The 19,314-nt window shown below is 41.5% G+C and overlaps 1 protein-coding gene across 6 annotated transcripts in view; it reads right to left on the bottom strand.

Moving 5' to 3' along the window:
• Positions 1-5,603: 5,603 nt before the first annotated feature.
• Positions 5,604-19,314, bottom strand: part of NAV2 (neuron navigator 2) — a 206,466-nt gene continuing 192,755 nt past the window's right edge. For all 6 annotated transcript variants that reach the window (XM_041399202.1, XM_041399198.1, XM_041399197.1 and 3 more), the window contains 9 exons: positions 17,987-18,082; positions 17,666-17,834; positions 15,695-15,930; positions 14,389-14,543; positions 13,855-13,926; positions 13,181-13,377; positions 12,878-12,996; positions 9,539-9,742; positions 5,604-9,215 (listed from right to left, as the gene is read on the bottom strand). In XM_041399202.1, the coding sequence (XP_041255136.1) occupies positions 9,090-9,215; positions 9,539-9,742; positions 12,878-12,996; positions 13,181-13,377; positions 13,855-13,926; positions 14,389-14,543; positions 15,695-15,930; positions 17,666-17,834; positions 17,987-18,082 (1,374 nt within the window). In that variant the 3' untranslated portion in view covers positions 5,604-9,089. The remainder of the gene's footprint in view (positions 9,216-9,538; positions 9,743-12,877; positions 12,997-13,180; positions 13,378-13,854; positions 13,927-14,388; positions 14,544-15,694; positions 15,931-17,665; positions 17,835-17,986; positions 18,083-19,314) is intronic.

Raw genomic sequence — 19,314 nt, 5'->3', positions numbered from 1 at the left:
TGGATTTGCTTTTCTAGCAGCTGGAACTGCCCCACTGCTGTGTCTGAGAAGCACATGGCTCAACAAGGACGGCAAAGTTCATCGCTTCTGCTGGCCCTTATCAAGTGACATCTACAGGGCTCTTGTGTTTTTGAACCAAGGTTGACTTGATACAAGTAAATAAGCTCCAAAACCACACCAGCACCACTTTCCCAACCTACACGACAGGGATTTAAGGCCTGGGAAGCCCAGCAGAGTGGGGCCTCATAGGAGTGCCTTTACTTGACATGCACAAGTGCCAGGTGTGCTGCTTTACCTAATTTTCCCTCCCATGCCACTAGCAAAGTGCTAAAATACTTCATAAAATCATACAATAGCACATGTCTGGAAGACATCTGGAAAGATTCTGTGGTCCAGCCTTTTGTGGGAAAGGGAATCTAGGTGAGGACTATTACCCTGATCAACCATATTTGGGAAAACCTCCATCAATGGGGACTCTACCATATTCTTCAGGAGATTGTTCCACAGAATGATTGCTCTTTCTGTATCATTGTGATAGTGAGATAAAACCTCTCCTGTACCCATTGTTCCTTGTCTCTTCCATGTGGCTCCTTGTGAAAAGAGAGCATGTTGCGGTGTGTTGTCATGGTGTGCCTCAGTTTCCCCAGTTCTTCCCCTGAAGTTTCCTTCCCCAGGTGGTGTGTCAATCACCTCTCCTTTTCCCACCCTTGCCAAGGGGACCATCGAATGATTGACAGGTTCAAAGGATGCTCTCCCCCCCCAGGGGGCCATTGGCCCACCCAGGTGTCGCTCTCACCTGAGACCCCCTCCCCCTGTACCTGGTTGGTGCTCCCTGGGTCCCCTCCCCTGCCCCTCTGCCGAGGCAAAAGGACAGGCACACCACGTGGCCGGGAGTTCTGTTGGAGTTGTTGCAGGATTCAGAGGCCATGCGGCCCGAAATAAAAACTCTGGATTAAAAACTCTCCATCAGGACCCACTCCTTCCTTCACCATCGCCTTAAAGGTTTCTCCATCTCAGGAAGGCCTGAGGAGTGACCCTGTTCAACAGCAAGCTCCAGCCGTAAGCGCTGGAGCTCGGGATGTGCCCGGACTTGTCCCCACATGCTCAGAGCAAGCCAGAGCCTCTCTGGGGTGCCAACACCACAGGTGCTGCGATTGCTCAGCAGCTGGGCCAGACAGACCAAGGCAGTCCCGTCAGTAATATTGGTACGATCCAATAAGAGCATCCATCCCCTCTGTGGCTGCCCTTTAGGTACTGAAGTCCTGCCATGAGGTCCTCAACAAGTTTTCTTCAGGAGGAGACTCAACTGCTTCAGTCTTTCTTCACAGGACAGGTGATCATACCCATGCTAGGTTTAGCCAAGCTTAGCCTTGTTAAATACAACTTTGTATACCCCACCAAGGTTCTTGTACTCCTTGATGGTATTTGGCCATCTTCCCGTGGTCAGTATTTATCTTTTTTTTTTTTTTTTTGGTGTTTAAGAACATTCCAAAGCTCCCTGTTAAGCCAGGGTAGTCTTGTGCTCTGTTTTCTCCCTTTCCCTTTGTAGGGGTTGGACTGTTCCTGAGTAACTCCCAGCCCTTATATGCTGCTTGTGCTCTCCATGGATGCTTCCCACAGACCCTGACAGCTGGGCTCTGAGCATATGGAAGTTTCAGGAGCAGAAGATTCAGTGCTTCTGAAATCCAGGGGTTTTGTCCTATCAGCTGTCCTGAGTGTTCTTAGCAGGATCTGAAACTTCACAATGTCGTTATCATTATATCCAAGGCCACTACTGATAGTTATGGAGTAAAGTAAATATTATCAGGTAGGTTCAGTGAGCACTAAATCCAGCCAGCAATGGGCTGTTCTGAGTCAGCATGTCCAGCATCTGCAGCAGGAAGCATTTGTCAGAGCTTTCCAGGATCCTCTTGGATGACTTGGGCACTCCTGTGCAGAAATAGATTGTTTAACAGTCAGGACTGATTTGGGACTGGAGGTTGGTGGTCGGGCAGAAATTCTGTGTGAAGCTGAAAATTGTGCAATAACATTGTCAGAAATCCTGCTGTGGATGAGGTTTAGTGGCTCACACAGATCTGAGCTCATGAGCTTGTTCCTTCCCCACTGGGCTTGGGCTTTGTGTCCTAACTCCTCTTTTGCACTGGGTGGTGCTGGTTTGTTGCAGTGTGCTTTTTGTTTTATTAGTAGGTTTATTGTTTGATTTGTAATTTGGTAGTTTATTTATGCTGTTCCCTTTTTGTTCCTACCTTTTCCCAGAACTTTTGTCACTTTTCTTGTTATTAGTTGCTAGTTTTTCTATTTCCCGAAACTTTATCAGTTTACTGAAACTGTTCTCCTCCCTTGGAATTTTTATTGCTTTATACACTGTGGTTCCCGCCTGTTTTTTTTTACTCGCAATTCTCCTGATTTGTTAAAGATTGTACCCTCCCCCGAGACCTGCCCCCACATAAAAGTTTCTGTCTGCCCCTTGTTCCTGGTCCCAGGGATGAAGAGGGGAAGTTTCACCATTGTGAAAAATGCCAATCACTAGTTTTTAGAATTTTTAAAAGTTTAATAGTAATAAAATGGTTATAAAAATAGTAATATAATTAGAATAATAATCTGTGAACAATTGAGGTTAGGACAATATGAGACAATAAAAACAAAGAGATACGGACGTCTGGGTACCTTTTTCTGGGCAACACGAGCCCGAAAAAGGACCCCGGTTAACAGAGGATTAACTCTTAAAAACAATCGCGTGTTGCATATTCATACACCTCATACATGATGCATAAATTCCATTCAAAAACGGGATTCTGTCTGGTCACTGTCAACTTCTTCCTCTTCATCCTCATGCCGTCTTCCTGTCTGAGCGAGGTGGGAAGAAGTTAGTTTTCTGCTGATAAGGGAGCAATAAATTCCCTTTCTCTGAAAGATTTGGGTGTCCTGTGGCTTCTATCTGGTGCAAGTCCTTTCTTGAACAAAATATCTGACGTAGCATAGTTTCTATTCTAACATTATGTTATAACCTAAAACAGTATTTAATAGTTAATTTAATACTTAAGAAAATTAATACAGCATAACTTTCTAACATAACACATACAATATTCATTTTAATACTTGCGAAAAGCCAATCATGAAATACGCACTTTTCACAACCATCCAATAAAGTTACCCTGGGGCCCGTGTGCTGCTCTGTGTTTTATGATGCGCCAGCAGCTGGTGGCTGGGATGGGATTCACGGGGCTGGAGGGGAGATCTTCCCCCCGCCCGTGTCATCAGCTGAACGGGAGGAGGAGCGGCACTGGTTCATCACAATCCCGATAAAAGGCACTCAGGCCTGGTGAGGGAGGCGTCAAATGCTATTTGTTAGAGAGAACGCCGCAAGAAGGGAACAGCAGAGACAATCTTGGGTCCCTTAGGTGCTGAGAACCCGCAGCGGAGCAGCATCCACACACAGCATCCTGGCCACACCCCACCCATGGGTGTGGGCATTCAAGGTATTACAGGAGGGGGTTTTCTCACAGCAAAAGAACTCTGTTAACCCTTTCTGCTGTCAAACAGAAAGGATAGACCCACGAGACCTTCTTGCTGCATGGTTAGACAAAGCCAAGGACACACAGATGGCTCAGCCCCATGCCCAGCAGGAGCTGCATGTCTCTCTGTTAGAGTGGCCTGAGCTGGTCCTATGTACAAGGGCTCTGTGCATCACAAGCCAGGTCTGGAGGCCAGCCTGTCCTCATGGCACAGGGCAGAGCAGCACAGCACAGTCCTGGCCATACTCAGGCTCCCTGACTTGCAGATCACCAGACCTGTGAAGCACGACCTCTTCCCGTCTGCCTGTGGATCCCATTTCATGTAAGGTCCTTCAGACTTCCTAACTGGCTAGCCCCACATGGCTGAACTTCCTGGAGGAGAAATTACCCAAATGTAGCCAGACCATGGTCTCCACTCCCTGTAACATCTCTCGAGCCTCTGAGCAAATCAGAAATACCTGTGACTGAGCAACCTGCTCTTACAGAAAATGTCCCAGCTCATTGCAGGGATTTGGATGGTCATCATTAGATGACCTCTAAAGGTCCCTTCCAGCCCAAACCATCCTATGATTGAGGAAGGAGAGAGGAACATGGATTTCTGTGTGTGGCTAAGCCATCCGAGATGATGATGGGGAAGGATTTGCTTACAGTCAGCCCCACTGCCGGGGCAAAGATGGAAGCTGCTGTGCTCTGCTCTAACCCCCAAAAGCCCAGATTAAACACCCACATTAGAAACCAGAGATAACCCTTGGCTACCACAGAGATCAATGTCAGAATCCAGGGCATCAGTAAAGTGGTGAAATGGACAGGAAGTGCAGAATGGAGGATGGGAACCTGCAGGGTATCAGGAGGAATTTCCTCTCTGGTTCTTGAGGCGACTACTCCAAAGTACCAGTGGAAAAGGGAAGAGGAATGAGAAAGGTATAAAAACATGTCACATGCTGCAGACTGAATTTATAGAATGACTCCAGAGAATTTCCCATTTCCACTGCAGAAAGGAAGTCAGCACTAATCTTATGGCACTGAGAAATGATAAGATGGATCCAGGAAGGATATAAAATGAAATAGGATGTTGGAAACAAACAAAAAGTAGGAAAATAAAGGTTAAAGAGAAGAGGAGGTAAAGGAAAGAAAAAGTCAAGATAAGTGTAGATAATTCAAGTCAAGACAATGTACATAGAGCAGAGAAAAGAATAATGTGGGAAAGGGATAAGGCAGCCAAAGAAGGAAAGGAAGGGAAGAATTCCTGAGAGATAATAAGCATTTTAGCAGTCCAGTATGGATTCAAAACTGTTCAAGATCATGGCTGAAGCATTTTCCACGAGCAAGTCCAGGATATGCCATTCTGTGAATCAAAGGAAGTTTACAGAACACAGAAAAATGTGCTTGAGCATGTCCAAAGCAATTCTGCCTCTGGAAAATTGCTGTGGAGGACAGACAATGCCCACATTACAGACCAGCTCTGAGCTACCATTTACCATTTAGCTCTGTGTCATTAAGAGTATTTTTGGATTGAACAAACTTGAATGCCAATCATCAGTTTTCAGCAGAGCTTCTCTATTTTCTTAGAATTTTTTCACATGTGAATATGTCCTACCAACATTAATCATTCAAACAGGTGATAAGTGGACAAGGAACTGTCAAAAAAGAAACATGAAGAAGTAAGTCTCCAGGAAAAAACCCCAAACCCCCTAGATTTTAAGTGCAGAGGTGTTTGCGTTTATTCTTTTTGAATAGAGAACTTTTACTTTTTTTTTTTAGTCAGAGTATTTATTTGTCATGAAGGATAATAGTTTCCTGCATGTTTTTACTGATAGTGTATTTATTACTGTATAACCATAATGTCTCTATCAAATGGGTGAAGAGAAAATTGGAATACTGTGTGGAATGTGAAGGTTGTCCAGAGGGGTGGGAGACGCCTCTGGAAACATTCCAGGCCAGACTGGATGGACAGGTGAGGGCTGTTGGCACCTCCTCACAGGTACTTAATAAAGCCAGCAAAACCAAAAGAGCAAACCCCATGATCTGCAAATGAAAAATTATAAAATGGTGATTAGGAAGGGATAAAAAGTTCTGGGAAGCCACAAATCTGAATAAATAGGCATCAATTTTATTGAATCATGAATAATTTAAGACTGGTACAATCATCAGCTTTATTCTCCATGACACGGGGTGGGGAAGGGGTAGAAATGGGCAGAGTGAGAAAGGGGAGGCATGATCTCAAACAGACCATTCACAAATTCCAATCCTAAATGAGAACTGAAAATTAAATAGGGAGAGGAGCAAATGGAAAACATCATAAACGTACACAAAATACTCAATTCCTAGTTTTCTCTTTAAAAATGGCTAGAAAAAATTCATCAAAATGCAGCACTTTTAATCAAATATTTACATTTCTATGTTACAATGAAAAAATGTACATCTTATAGAACATATTTCATAAACTGTTCCACTGGAAATGACTAGATCAAAACAGCAACCTTCCATTTAATATCAACAAAGATTTTTTTGCTTTGTTTTTGTATATTATTTTTTTCTTGAAAGAAAATTGCCACATTTAGACAAGATTTCATACACATAATATTGAAGTTAAGCATCAACAATGAAATATCAAGTTTGCTTCTTTCAAAATGTACAAAAAAGGCTAGCCAACCCCCTCCCTCCCCTTCCCCCCAAAAAACCCACATCTCATTTATGGCCTGTATCATTCTTGGCTGTTCTGAAGGAAAGAAAATGGTTCATTCTCTCAATTTATAACTCAACACGAATGTTGCATAGAATCTTGCATTTCTTGTTGATTTTTTTTTTTTAAACAAGCCAACTTTGTAAGGAGGAGAAAAAAGGAAAAAAAAAAAGAAAAAAAAAAAAAGAAGTGTTTTTGAAAAAGCCTTAAATGAGAAAAGTCACCTAAAGAAAGACTTAATCTATGAAAAATCTTGATAAAAACTAAGACGTGTGCACAACAGGTAACCCTGCTTCCCCAAGTTTCAGAAAAGACACGGAATATTGTGATGCTCAGAATGACTAGCCTATTCAAAATTGCCTCTCTCACTTTAAACCAAGCTGGTGTCAATAAAAAAGAAGAGATAATAGAAATGTCTTCCTGGGCTTAAGCACAGGATTAAACATGAGGAAAAAAAATACCCCGTTCCCCACAAATAAAACACTACTTTAAACATGTCTTTTAGCACTTAGTTAAAGGTCAACTGAGACATTTTCTAGGATATCAAGTCCATTTAAAGCCCTAGCCCTGCAACTGGATTTTTTTTTACAGGCACATGCTCTGTCTGCACGGATTCAGTTGGGGGATTAGGTACCAAAATTCACAGTAGTAGCAGGTAAAGTCAGTGCTGGGAAGCAGAATTGTCAAGACTACTGGAAAAATTAACTTCTCTCAAACTCATCATCAGCATGCTATGGATTTGATTCCATACAGATCTAACCCATTTTTTACAGTACCAAGAACTGGATTAGGCAAATTGGCTGAGTAGCCTTTGTTATTCCATTCAGTGAAATAATGAAATCAGAGTTCATAAGGTTAAAACAGTAACAACACCAAGCTCTTCCTCCCATCATTAAAATATTTAAATTTTTCCTTAAAAAAAAAAAAAAAGTCATCAGCACTTAAAAGTTGTAACAGGAGCAGATTCAAGACCAGCTTAGTAAGACAAAGTACAGTTATATTACAGAAAGTCATGAGGTACAATAAAACCATCCTCTCAAGCTGAGCCACAGAAGCACCAACTTGTTTGTTATGTTCCTTTAAACCCACAAGCTCTTGAAAAAGTGTTTGCAATAAGATTTCTTCCTGTACATTGAAAAACCAGCATATTCCTGTAATTTATCAGAGTTGAAAAGCTTCTTTTGTCCCTCCTGCATAAAACAGCTCTCCAGCGATTTATTAGCTGGGGATTGATATGAACCTGAAACGTTATCTCATTTCCTTCCTTTTTTATCACATTTAAACAAATTCTAGTATCTCATACAAACAATATTCACAGCAACTTATGATATTTCAAGAGATGACTTTAGCCCTGTTTCTTTAAATAAAATTCCATAATATACAGCACTAATTTAATCAAACACAATTAGTACAAAATAAGGCATCACTTTTAAAAGTCAGCACCAGAGGAGAGCTGGAAAGGCTCGTACGAATCCCTCCTGAGGAGTGAGGTGTTGGCTGAGGTACAGCTGATGTGCTGGGGGTATGGTGTCACCAGGAAAGTGCAACTCTTTGGGAGGTGTTTTCTTTTTCCCCAACACAAGTACAAGCCTTAACACTGATCATGTAGGTGTGTGCGTTCACAGAAGAGGAGAAACCAAACCAGGTTCACAGCTCTGCCACAACTCAAAAGCATGGCACAGCTAAACTCAAAAGACACAGTACTCAGTACATTATCTTTTTTTTCCCAGACCTGAATACTGCTGAAATGCTATTTTTAAATTTTTTTTCACTTTGCAATTAAAAAGAAAAGTCATGGAAGTAAGTATTGTCACCAGAGTAGCACTGGAATTGCCATAGAGCTGAATTTTAATTAACCCCCTTATGGTTGTGCTGATTGGAATGAAACCTCTGAACAAAACCCAAAGTTTTCTAAAAATAGCTGTCACATTTCATGGCAAGAATTAAAAACTGAAAGTCTAACTCATCCCTTTGCAGGGGTGTAGCTCACCATGCCTGTGCACTGCCAAGGGTCCTCTGGAGCTGCAGGACTCCATGGGGCACAGCCCTGCCATTGACTTCTGTGAAGGAGGGAAGTCCCCTCTCCTCTAAAAGGGTGGATTAGTGGGGTGTAAACACCACAGAAGTCAGCCCACCTGGTGGTGTGGATGAAAGTAGGAAGAGAACCGGGCCCTGACTAGCAGAAGGCTACCTGATCTTTCGTTTGTAGCAGGATTGATTGCTACACAGTGTTTGAAAAAAAACTAATTTGTTCAGACTGTATACATATTTTTATATATTCCTATTAATATATATAATCTTTATAAACACACAATGAAAGAAAGCCAAGGTCTCAGACTGGCAAGGAGAGCAGCACTTTTTGTTTTAGTTTATTTTTTTCCTTTTCTCTTTTTTTAATATTTATTCAAACTTCCCTGTTTTGCAGCTTTGCCTTCATTGAGTATTATTACAGAGGCAAGCAATATTGTTATAGCACCAGAACTATATGAAGCTGAGTTTAACCCACAAAGCTGATTGGTAAAAGTCCAGCCCTCACGTAAATGTGTTTGGTCAGAAGCAGCATAGACAAATATTCCCTCACCCCTTTCTTTCCAGAGGGTACATGGCACAAAGCTGCTTTCTTCACAGCTGTGAAACTGCCCCCCCACCCCAGTCCCTTCAACTTAGTAATGATGATTATTTTTAACATCTTCAGGATTGCAGTTCTCATCATTGTCAAAAGAAAAACAATAAAAAGGTCACTTGGGTTGCCTGCACCCAGGTTCAAGATTGCTACAAGTGTCTTGCTCTTGCAGCTCTTAATACTGAGATCCCAGCCCAGGAACGTGCTCTTTTCATCAGTCTGTGATCAAGGCTCTTGCCAAGTGGAAACAGCTCCTGTCTGAGGGAGATCACAACGTTGACTCCAGAGAGGAATCCAGGATGTCATCATGATGGCTGTTGCTGTTGGAGTCGCTGTCATAACTCTGGGGACTGGAGTAGTTGGCTGCCTCCTGCAGTCTCATTAGCATGTTCATCTGCAGAGCCAAGGAAGTTCATGATTGTATTTTGAGGCAGGAATAACATTAACTCCACATGACAGCTACAGTGGAGTTTGCTTTGCCAGTGGCCAGGAAGGAAAGGGAGAAACAAGCAGGGGCAATAATACTGAGACTCAGAACAGAGGTATTGACTGTAAATCATAGCAGCATTCAAGTTACTGGTAAAACATAGCTTTTCCAGTAAAGGAAAAAATGAGACGACTGAAGGGATTAGTCTACAGCCACAGACCCGTTCCTGTTTCCAGTCCCTAGAAACAAGGCAGATGAAATGGTTTTGCTGTTCAGAAATGAGAGCTTACCAGAGGGTCTCCTTCAGCATCACTCACTGGAACTTGTTTGCTGGTGGAGCCTTCCCGGGACACAGAGTAGCCATCAAAGCCCACATCCTCGGGCCGCAGCTGGAGCAGAGGAGGCCACTCGTGGTGCTGGGGGCTGCCTGCCCAGGGGTAGGTGTCCATGACCCACTTGGCAGGATCCTCCCAGGGCGCTCTCCTCCCATACAACTGAAAGAGCATAGAACCATGTCAAACATTCCAACCATCTGATCCACTGCCTACCTAACCAAAATGAATGTGCCATGGTTCTTGTGCTGCAGGAAACACTTCGCAAGCAGGGCTGAACTGAGAGTTTCCTTACCCTAAACACACACAAAGCCCTTTGCCATGGCACTGATTTCAAAGGAGCTTACCTCTGAGACTGCAGTGCCCTTCTCCTGGCACCAGCTGAAGGAAGAAACGCCTCAAAATAACATCACCTAATTAAGTCAACTTAAACAATGTCAGCACACAAAAGATGCCATCAGTGCTGACATCTGGATTGCACTGGCAGCTGCCTTACAAACTGCCATCCATGGAATGTGGAGGAGGAAATGTGAGATCTGTCATCAGGCAAGAATGATGGATGTCAAGGCATAAAGTTTTAAAGTCAGATTTTTTTCACATTCAACCAAGAAAAAGCACCAGCAGTACTTGTCCATGCTCAGGTTCCTAAGTAGGACAGCTCAGCTTCAAAAACGTTTTTCTGGATGGAACAGACTGCACTACTGAATCCCAATGTATTCTCCCTGTTCTATTCTGTTTGTCTTAGCTAGACAACATATTCATTTAAACGCCTCATGACTTCCAAAAGCATAAATACAAGAGGCTTTAAAACATTTATTTTCATTTTATAAACATCATCATCAACATCCTTCAGCAACTGGTGCTTGTCTCTGACATTTTGTCACTGTCCCCTACCTTTATCCACCTGCACAAGGGTCTAGCAAAGAAATTCACCAGTTCTCTGATGGATCTAGGATTATCTCACTTTCCTCAATAATATTTCTCCATGGTATGTTCTTTGTGTGTTTAGATTTTGCACGCACAAAGTCTTAAAGTGCTGTGAATACCAAGCCATGGTGTGCTGTGAAGCAGGAGGGAGCAGAGGTGCCAGCAGATGGTGCTAGGCAATCTGAAACTGAGCCTCCTCCACAGCCCAGACCCTTCATCCTTCAGCCCTGCTACCTTATCTTCCCAGTTTCAAGATGGGGCAAACCAGATTTCCTATTTTAACCTTGTTCTCAAATTTACAATGATACACGTCACTTGGTAAGTGGCGAGGATTTTGTATTTTCACATTTTTTCTCCTGCAAAACTCTGAGTGGATCTGAGCTAAGAAGAGACTAAATTACTCACCAACCCTCCTCCATGGCAACCACATCTGTCCACCCCTCCCACTAGCACGTTTACCAGGGAGCAAGTCATGGGACAAGGATGGAACAGGTTGCTCCACAAAGCATGAAAGAAAAATCACTGGAGTATGACTGACAGTGGCAGGAAGCCTCAGGGACTCTGGGTCCTCTTCTTGTTGGTGCTGCATTCTGTACTGATAGACCAAGCAGGAAGAACTTAGGTTTTATACAACCTTCTAATTTTCACATCCTTGTTTTGAAGAACAAAACAAGTCAGCTCCCATGGGAGCAATTATTGTACGGATTAATTTGGTTTGTTTGTATTTGACCCAAAATAATTCTCTAAATGAGAAACAGAAATATAAAAATAGCTGAGAGCAGATCCACAGAGATCAGAGCAAAATTAGGAGTCCACCTTTCCTTTCCTTTCTGTAAGGCAATTTCAGGAAAGAAGATGTGCTCTCAGAGGAGTCTCTGTGGGCATGAGGAACAGAGAACAGCCCCAGATGAAACAGAGCTTTCTAGCATTAACTTGTTCATTAGCACCGCTCTGGCTACACTTCAAGTACTAAAGTGCATCTTCTTATCCATCAACCAAATAAAAGAAAATTATTTAAGTAGGGATGAATTAGTGCAATTTGGGGAAATGGGGCTGAAGGGGATAAAGAATCTAAAGCACATTGAGAAACTGAAGTCCTTACACCTGGAACACAAGCCACTCAAATACCCTAAGGAAAGATGGAGATACTGGGCAGAACAAGGAAGCAAAAGGATGGTTTTATCAGTTACTCTCTCTCCACTTCCTTTACTAATTTTTCAATGCTTTCCACACATACTGATCAATGACATGAGATCTCCAAAACCCAGTACAAGGAGCCCATGCATTATTGTGAGTATCAGTACCATTTCAAGAGCAAGCAAAATCACCTGCTCTCCTTTCTCTTCTTTTAGGTTGGAAAGATTCCTAGCTCCTATTACCTTCCTTTAAAACAAGTTTCATGTAAAACAGTTCTCCTGTTTCATTTCTAGCAAAGTTCCTGAGTGTACTCCAGGACCTATTGTCTTCCTTATGTCTATGAGTCCCAAATTGTCCCAAAGAGAATGAGGTCCCCAACTAGTGACAAATTTCAAATGGCAGCTGCCAAAATTGTACCCAAATCTTGGAGAATTCATGCATTTCACGATTTTTTAAGAAGCCATTACTAAAAGATTAGTTCTAAATCATATTTTAAAGTAGATGCTGCTGGGCTTATTTTGTGAACAAAGAGCTGCTTATTAAAAAACCTCCTTTTTTATCCCTACCTAAATGGCAAGTCCACAGCAATTCTCTGCTGAACCCTCCTCCTGATTCCAACAAGCTTCACAGTCATACAGACACCAAAAACTATTCCAAATTTCCAGATTATGAATCAATTACTAAACACAGACAATCAATGATGATTTCACATCATTCTCTGAAAGAATTTCTTTCTCTGAAAGAAATAAAGTAATCTACTAAAAAAATCATCTTAAATCCAGAGAAGTAATCAAAATGTCACTGATACTGCTCCTGTCACTCATGTATACATTGTCTCCGTGCAAAGCTTTGTTCCTATGCTGAAAGATTTGATTTCCAAAGGAAAATCCTGTGTAACACAATTAATGATGACAAGCATATTTTTCTGATGCACAGGATAATTTTAAGGTGTGCCTCTGGAACTCAGTATTGAAAGGTATTTGTACGTCTAACTCCCCCCACTGCAAACATCAGCAGTTTGGCATCTAACCACTTCTTCCACTCTCTACTTCAAAAGTGCTTGAAGAGACTAATTCTGCATGAAATTATGGACAACTCTGGTTGCATTTTCATAGACATGCAGATATTCAATGTGTGAGGTTGTATCCACAGAAAATGTTGCTACTACTGAGTTTTGTTGCCTTTTGAACAGATGCCATTCTACACCTATGATTTTTCCCTTTGCCTGCTCACCTGCAGCCCTTCTCTTACTGCCTCCAGAAGATACGGAATGATGGAGTAGTTCCACAAGTCAGTGAACCAAACTCTAGAACCATCTACATCTATTGGACAGGAAAGGAAGAGCCGTGGACCTGGAGAGGGAAATTCAGATGTTACACTCAAATCACAAGCGCAGTTAGGGTGATGACATCTAAAAGGAGGGTTTTAAAGAAAGCCTTTTTTATGTGACACAGCACAAGGAAGTATACAAAGATATGCCTGATATACAAGGAAATAAAATACATATATTTACATATGCCTGGGCAGAGTACTTACCAATAGTAACATCAGAGGAGCTGTGAGCCTCCAAGAATTTGTTCAGATGTTGCCAGACCTTGGGAATCCAATCAATAATCTTGACCAGCTCTGCATTCCTCATCCTGCCACTGATCTCTGTTTCAATCAGCTTTCTTCTCAGGAAACGGCCGAGAAAGCCTTTGACTGGCTCAGTGTGGTTTGCACATAGCACCCATCTATGGCACAACAGCAGAAATTGACATTATTTCTCTTCCATGCTACTGAGTCTAACTATTCCTGATTACATTTCTCTTCTTATTTCCAGACTGTCAGGATCAAAATGGGCTATTCCAGTCATACATGTTTTTCAGCAGAAGTTACTTTGGAATATTTCACTACATGAGCCGTTTTTTATTGTGCATTGTTTCAACTCATTTCTCATTAATCTGCTTTACCTAAATATTGTCTTACTGAAAATCTGGTAGAAAATCAAGTATCTTAACAATCCTCTAAAAAATAAAAGTTTTATGAACCCAGTTCCTTTAATGACAGCACCTTAACCAAGCTGAAAATGTCAGGGCAGCAACCAGGAGCAAATGGCATTTTTCTCTCACTTCGCTATCTCAGCTGATAAGAACAATTTTAAATTACTCAGTAGCCATTACTCCTTTGCCAGCCCACAAACATAAATGAGAAACTTTAATAAACAGTACCTGAAATTATGGTGAAGTTGAAGATTAGGTGTGGAGGAGGTGGCTTGGTTCATTGTGCCAATAATATATGGACTATTGGGAGAAAAAAATCAAGCAAATCAAACTTGTGAACTTTGAAAAACAAGTTTTAAGTCAAACCTAAACATTAAAAAATGTCATTCAAAACTCTTTTGTCAAAGAAGGTTTTGTAGTTGCTTATCACCAAATTCTTTACTGAGATTCTGTGATCAAATTCTGGAAGTAAACCAGAAGTCCCAAAACAGGACCTTTCACTACAAATGGGGTTTTACTACTAATGATCTATATCATGAAGCAAATACAGCTACTTTTAAATTACTTATTTCAGAAAAATGGATAATTTTATGAAGGAAAACGATCCCTCTGAAGCACCGTCCACAATATAGACAACCTGGTCATCTTCCTCCACATTACTAAATTAAAGTAGGCATTAGTTTTGTGCGATTGAATTTTGGAAGAGCAGTGCTCTGAGCACAGGATTAGCATTTGCAATGTGTACTGATACTATTTCTTTACCATTTGTGGTACTTGCAGTTTAGAAGTCCATTAAAGATCTCTCCTAGGGAGCTAACGTGGTGCAAATTATCCAAAATGATGACAAGAGGCATATCTACAGCATTATTTTCACTGTTGCACTGGTCTGCCAGGTTGGACAGGTACTGGCGGAGCTCCTGCAAAGCAGATATAAAGAAAAGAAGAAAAAAAATTTCTTTGTCTTCACATTTCTTAAAAAATCAATTAAGATAAATAAGCTTGGTAACAAAATCTAAAGCAAAAGAGTCTGACACCTAACAAATCACACATTTTCCATGAGAAAACACAAGATATACTTTTCTTTCTCTTTTGTAGGTTATGCCGAAAACTCAGAGACTGTGCCAGAAATCCCGTGTGAGGTATGGGCTTAAAGAGGGGTAATATTTTGTAATTTAGTTTGTGTTTTTTATTCATCAATGTCAGACCTAAGAGGTCTGAAACGTATTTTTGTTTCTTTTCAGGAACTTGATCAACTCTCCCCACACCAAACCAAACTCCGCATTCCAGCCAGATTTGTTTTATGATCTTGCAACTGTGTTTCCATCAAAATACAGATGACAAAATTAATCTGAACAAACCATCCCTCATCAGAGGCCAAATCTGGATGCCTTCAGTAATGATGGAAAGAAGGATGAGCTTTTGGTGTTGCTGATGAGTGTTGAAATGCTCTCAGCAGCTTTAAAGCATGTCTGAAATCATACCAGTGGCTTACAACACAATTTCAACTATCCCTTTCCTCCAGAGGAAAATATGCCTAAGGCCATCAAATACACAAATTTTTTTTCTTTCTTTTCTTTAATCTAGGTGATCACTGGAAGTATATTCATCAAAACCAGTAGCACATAAAAAAGCAAAGACATGCCTTACTGCCCAGGAATGTGTCTGCACAACAGCCCCTCCAAACCCAGCACAAGACTACAACTGCTGATAACCGCAGCTGCAGAAGCTCCTGACAGCCTGCAGATGCATTTGAGGGTTTTGGGAAAAGTGCCCACATGCAATAGGGATTGCTCAAGTCTCTGGGAATTTTATGCAGGTGTTTATCTTCCTGGGCAATTCTCAGGCTCCTAAACACTTGAAAATCATGACACCTTTAAGTGTTTAAATACACACCTGGAAGCCTGCTGTTCCAGACCCATAATCAATTGAATCTGAAAACCTTTAAGCATTGCTTCCTTCAGGATAAACAGAACGCTTTGAAAACGAAGCTAAGTTCAAAACGACGGATTAGGAAAGGTCTCTCATTTTGGACACGTGGCTGTGCAAGGAGTGCAAGGCGCGTGCTCACCTTGCTGGATTTGTGGTCGACGTTGAAGGTGGCGATGATGCCCTCAGCCAGCTCCCTGCCCTCCCTGAGCACCATGTACTCAGACAGGCGGTTGGCCAGGTAGGTTTTGCCCGTGCCACTGGGGCCGGACAGGATGATCCTCCTGTGCTCCATCAGCAGGGACACGTAGCGCTGCAGGATGGGCTTGGGGATCAGCGACTCGAACACCAGCCCGTCCAGGCTGTTCTCACAGATACCTGCAGCAGGGAAACACGCCTCTCTTAGGGGGATTTCCAGTTTTTATACAAAGGGACCTGATCAAGCTGCTCTTCACTTCAGAGCTAAACCCTTTCCCCACCCCAGTATCCCTCGTGGTTGAGAGAGGCACACATAAACCTGGGAAACAAGTGCAGGGGTGACCCGTGGGCTTAGCCTGGATCCTCCTTCAGCCTGTTTTAAGTCCTCAGCTGCATCCCTAAGGCCCTTTGGAAGTGCCACACCAAAGGATTTCAGGCTACATTTTTCATGCACAAGCCATCCATTTTACAGCATTTCACCACCCACTCACCGTGAATGTACCTGTTTACTTTTGGATCACTAGACAAAAAACTCCCAGCTCTCATCAACTCCCCCTACTTTCCCAAATGCTTGTAATTAAACTCCTCCTCTGTATGCTGATAGTTATCTCCTCTAACAGAAAACTCCTACTGATAAGCATTTATGCCATGTCAGCAGTCACTTTAGGCAGAATTGGCTTAGGAAAAATACACAGTGCTTCAAAACAAACAGCAGGAAGCGAAGTTGGCAGATCACCCAGAGAAATGTTTGCACCTCAGTGATTACTTGGAATATTAAATATTTATATAGGCAGCTTTATATCTCGGCAGCTTTATATCTCAAAGGTATATGTAAGTGATTTTCCATAAACTGATTAAATACATTTCTTTTTTATTGAAAACTATTATCACTTATGAACCTTCAAGGCACAAGTCAAGTCAGTGCAAGTTAAATATAAACTCAAACTGCAGCTTTGCAGACACAGTTAGACCTTATGCAATATTTCAGTTAGGATTTATGACTGGACAATGCATTTTATATGCGTAGAATATCCTGGGTTCATGTCAAGCCTCAGTAAGTTGATGTATTTCACAGTTTATTTTGTCTTCCTGCCCACTGCTTTGCTATACAAGGTTACCTGGTTTTTACACCAATATTCAAAAATCTGCTTTCAGTCAAATTTCAAAGCTGATCTGAAGAATGTTTGGCACTGCTCTCAAATACCATCTGTCTGCAGATTTCACTGGTCTAACTTTGAGCAAACTGATATATGTTCAAAATGCAACAGTTGAGGGCTTTACCCTGAACTTAGTTTCACAGCATAGTTTTCATAAAAAAGTTCTTCCCTAAGAAACCAAATGAGAAACACTAATACTAAATTTGTGTTTCCTAAGTCTTACAGAATGAAATCGATGGGAATTATGAAAACCATACATTTTGAGAAATCCAGATTTTAAGGAGTTTCATACAATTTGGGCTCCCTCCTTCCTGGTACTTAAGGAGGGACCCTTCAGTAAGACCAATCAAACAAATGAGTCAAGATCTATTTTTTTTTAACCCTGAATGAAGGAAATAATAAGTATAGCTGTGATAAAGAGGTAATGAAATCTTGAGGCTTCACTCATTTGGAAAGTACTTTGCTGCTCAAACAGCTCCACTGCATCCTTTGTGGTGTGAAGTCTTCTCCAGGACAACTGAAGATCTGTGAAGTGTGTCATTTTTCCTAGAGCTTCAGGTTGAAAACTTGCTGAAATTACAGACTTAGCATACACTAAGTGCTGACTTTATCAAATGAAAATAGCAGGAAGTAAATAAATGGTAGGATGAGGAAAAAGCAGCAAAATAAAAAGTTTTTACTCCTCTGAGTTTCTTGACACAGCAAGCTCGGATCAACTCAATAGTGAAAACTCCACCAGGCAGGTCAGGTGAAATTACCTTTGATGGTAACTGAGATAGTGTTGTTTTCTCCAACCAGGTACCCACAGGGCAGCAGCTCCGGGGTCTCTGCGCTGTTGGTGCGCCTGATTTCCCCGATGCTGTAACCCAGAACACTGTCTGAGTTCAGCCCCAGCTGGCTCACGGGATCCACGTGGATGATGTACTCCTGGGGTGGGAAAGGGACACGGGAAGTCAGGCAGCCCTGGGGGCTTGTTCTCTGCCGTGACACTGCTTAATGCACAAAGTTAAATACAGCCTGGAACCATCAGAACACCCCCACAGGAGAACTCGAGCTCGCAGCATTTTGTACCCACTGACCTTAAACAGGCGTCTTACAACCCCATCCAGAACATCCCACTTGGTCTTCCCACTGACTCCAATGCAGCCTATGAGGAAGGTGCGAGGCCTGGAATCCTAAAGGCACAGGAATAACTCTATCAGACAAGCGTGGTTAATGTAATTAAAATGCTGGCTTCCCTGCCCACTCCCTTTTTACTTCTAAATAATGGTGCATCCTTACTACTCTATATGGTGAATTCTGAACGGCATATGGAATTCTTTTCACATGATAAACCTTCTCCACAGTGTTGGAGTCACAAACCTAAACAATACTCAGGTGGCTGTGATGTTAAGTTAAAGGTATTTATTAATCAATCCATGAACAATTCAAAAATCTCAGAGAGGACTACAGTTTAGCAATGAGACAGAAAGTCTCTTAGGAATATTCCAGACAGAAAAGTAGATGTCAAGTTCATTCTTCCATGACTTCACTATTAAAGATGTTACATTTGCTAGGTTTATCCTATTTATTTTTAGAAATTCTGCTGTGAGCACAGAAACCTATATATATAGATAAATTATACATGGCTCTAATGTATGCATGGCTCTAGTAATATAGAAAGAGACTTTATATTTATATACTATATTTGATATATCACAGCATTTTGTAAGTGATTTTCAAGGCAGATAAAAGAAATGAGAATAAATATAATTTTTCTGGTTTTCTACACTGTGAAACATTAATTGAAGAGAAAACTAATTTCTGTCATAAGATTTGAAGTGTTACTAAAACTTGCTGTGATTGCAGTCAATCAGCAGCAGTTTTACTGTTTATCCAGGGTTCTAATAATTAATGCAAAGTAGGTATTTAATGGAAAGAGCTTCTGAGTCCATTTTATTTCTGATCATTCAGATTCCACCCCTCAGGAAGACATGAAGTTACTCCTTAAACACACTTTTAAAGGTGCTCAAAAATGTGAGATAGCAAGGCCATTGCTTGTCAAGGACTGTGTAATACATTCATGCATGTAGTATGTTAAACACACGAGACAGGATGTAACTTTACAATATTTGCAATTTATTTGGGTACTTAGGATTCTTTCATGTACTTGTAGATGGAAAACATCTGAAAGATGTCATTCTAAACAGGGTGCTTGTGCCAGAGAGGACAACTTGAACTAGAATGATATGGTATATATCTCCCTATGGTATAGTTTGGATTTGTCAAGTGCTACCATAAGATTGGTGCTTCTGGCATTTCGGTCCCTCTCAGCAGCTCCAAGGAAGCTGGAGTTAGCCAAGTGCCCTCTCTACCACTATCAACACACCAATGAACTGTTTTCCTGAGAAAATCCTTGAAAGTCCTT

The sequence above is a fragment of the Onychostruthus taczanowskii genome, unplaced genomic scaffold (genome assembly GCF_017590055.1).
Source record: "Onychostruthus taczanowskii isolate IOZ18803 unplaced genomic scaffold, ASM1759005v1 scaffold159, whole genome shotgun sequence".
Classification (NCBI taxonomy): domain Eukaryota; kingdom Metazoa; phylum Chordata; class Aves; order Passeriformes; family Passeridae; genus Onychostruthus; species Onychostruthus taczanowskii.
This window is presented reverse-complemented; position numbering and strand designations above follow the sequence as displayed.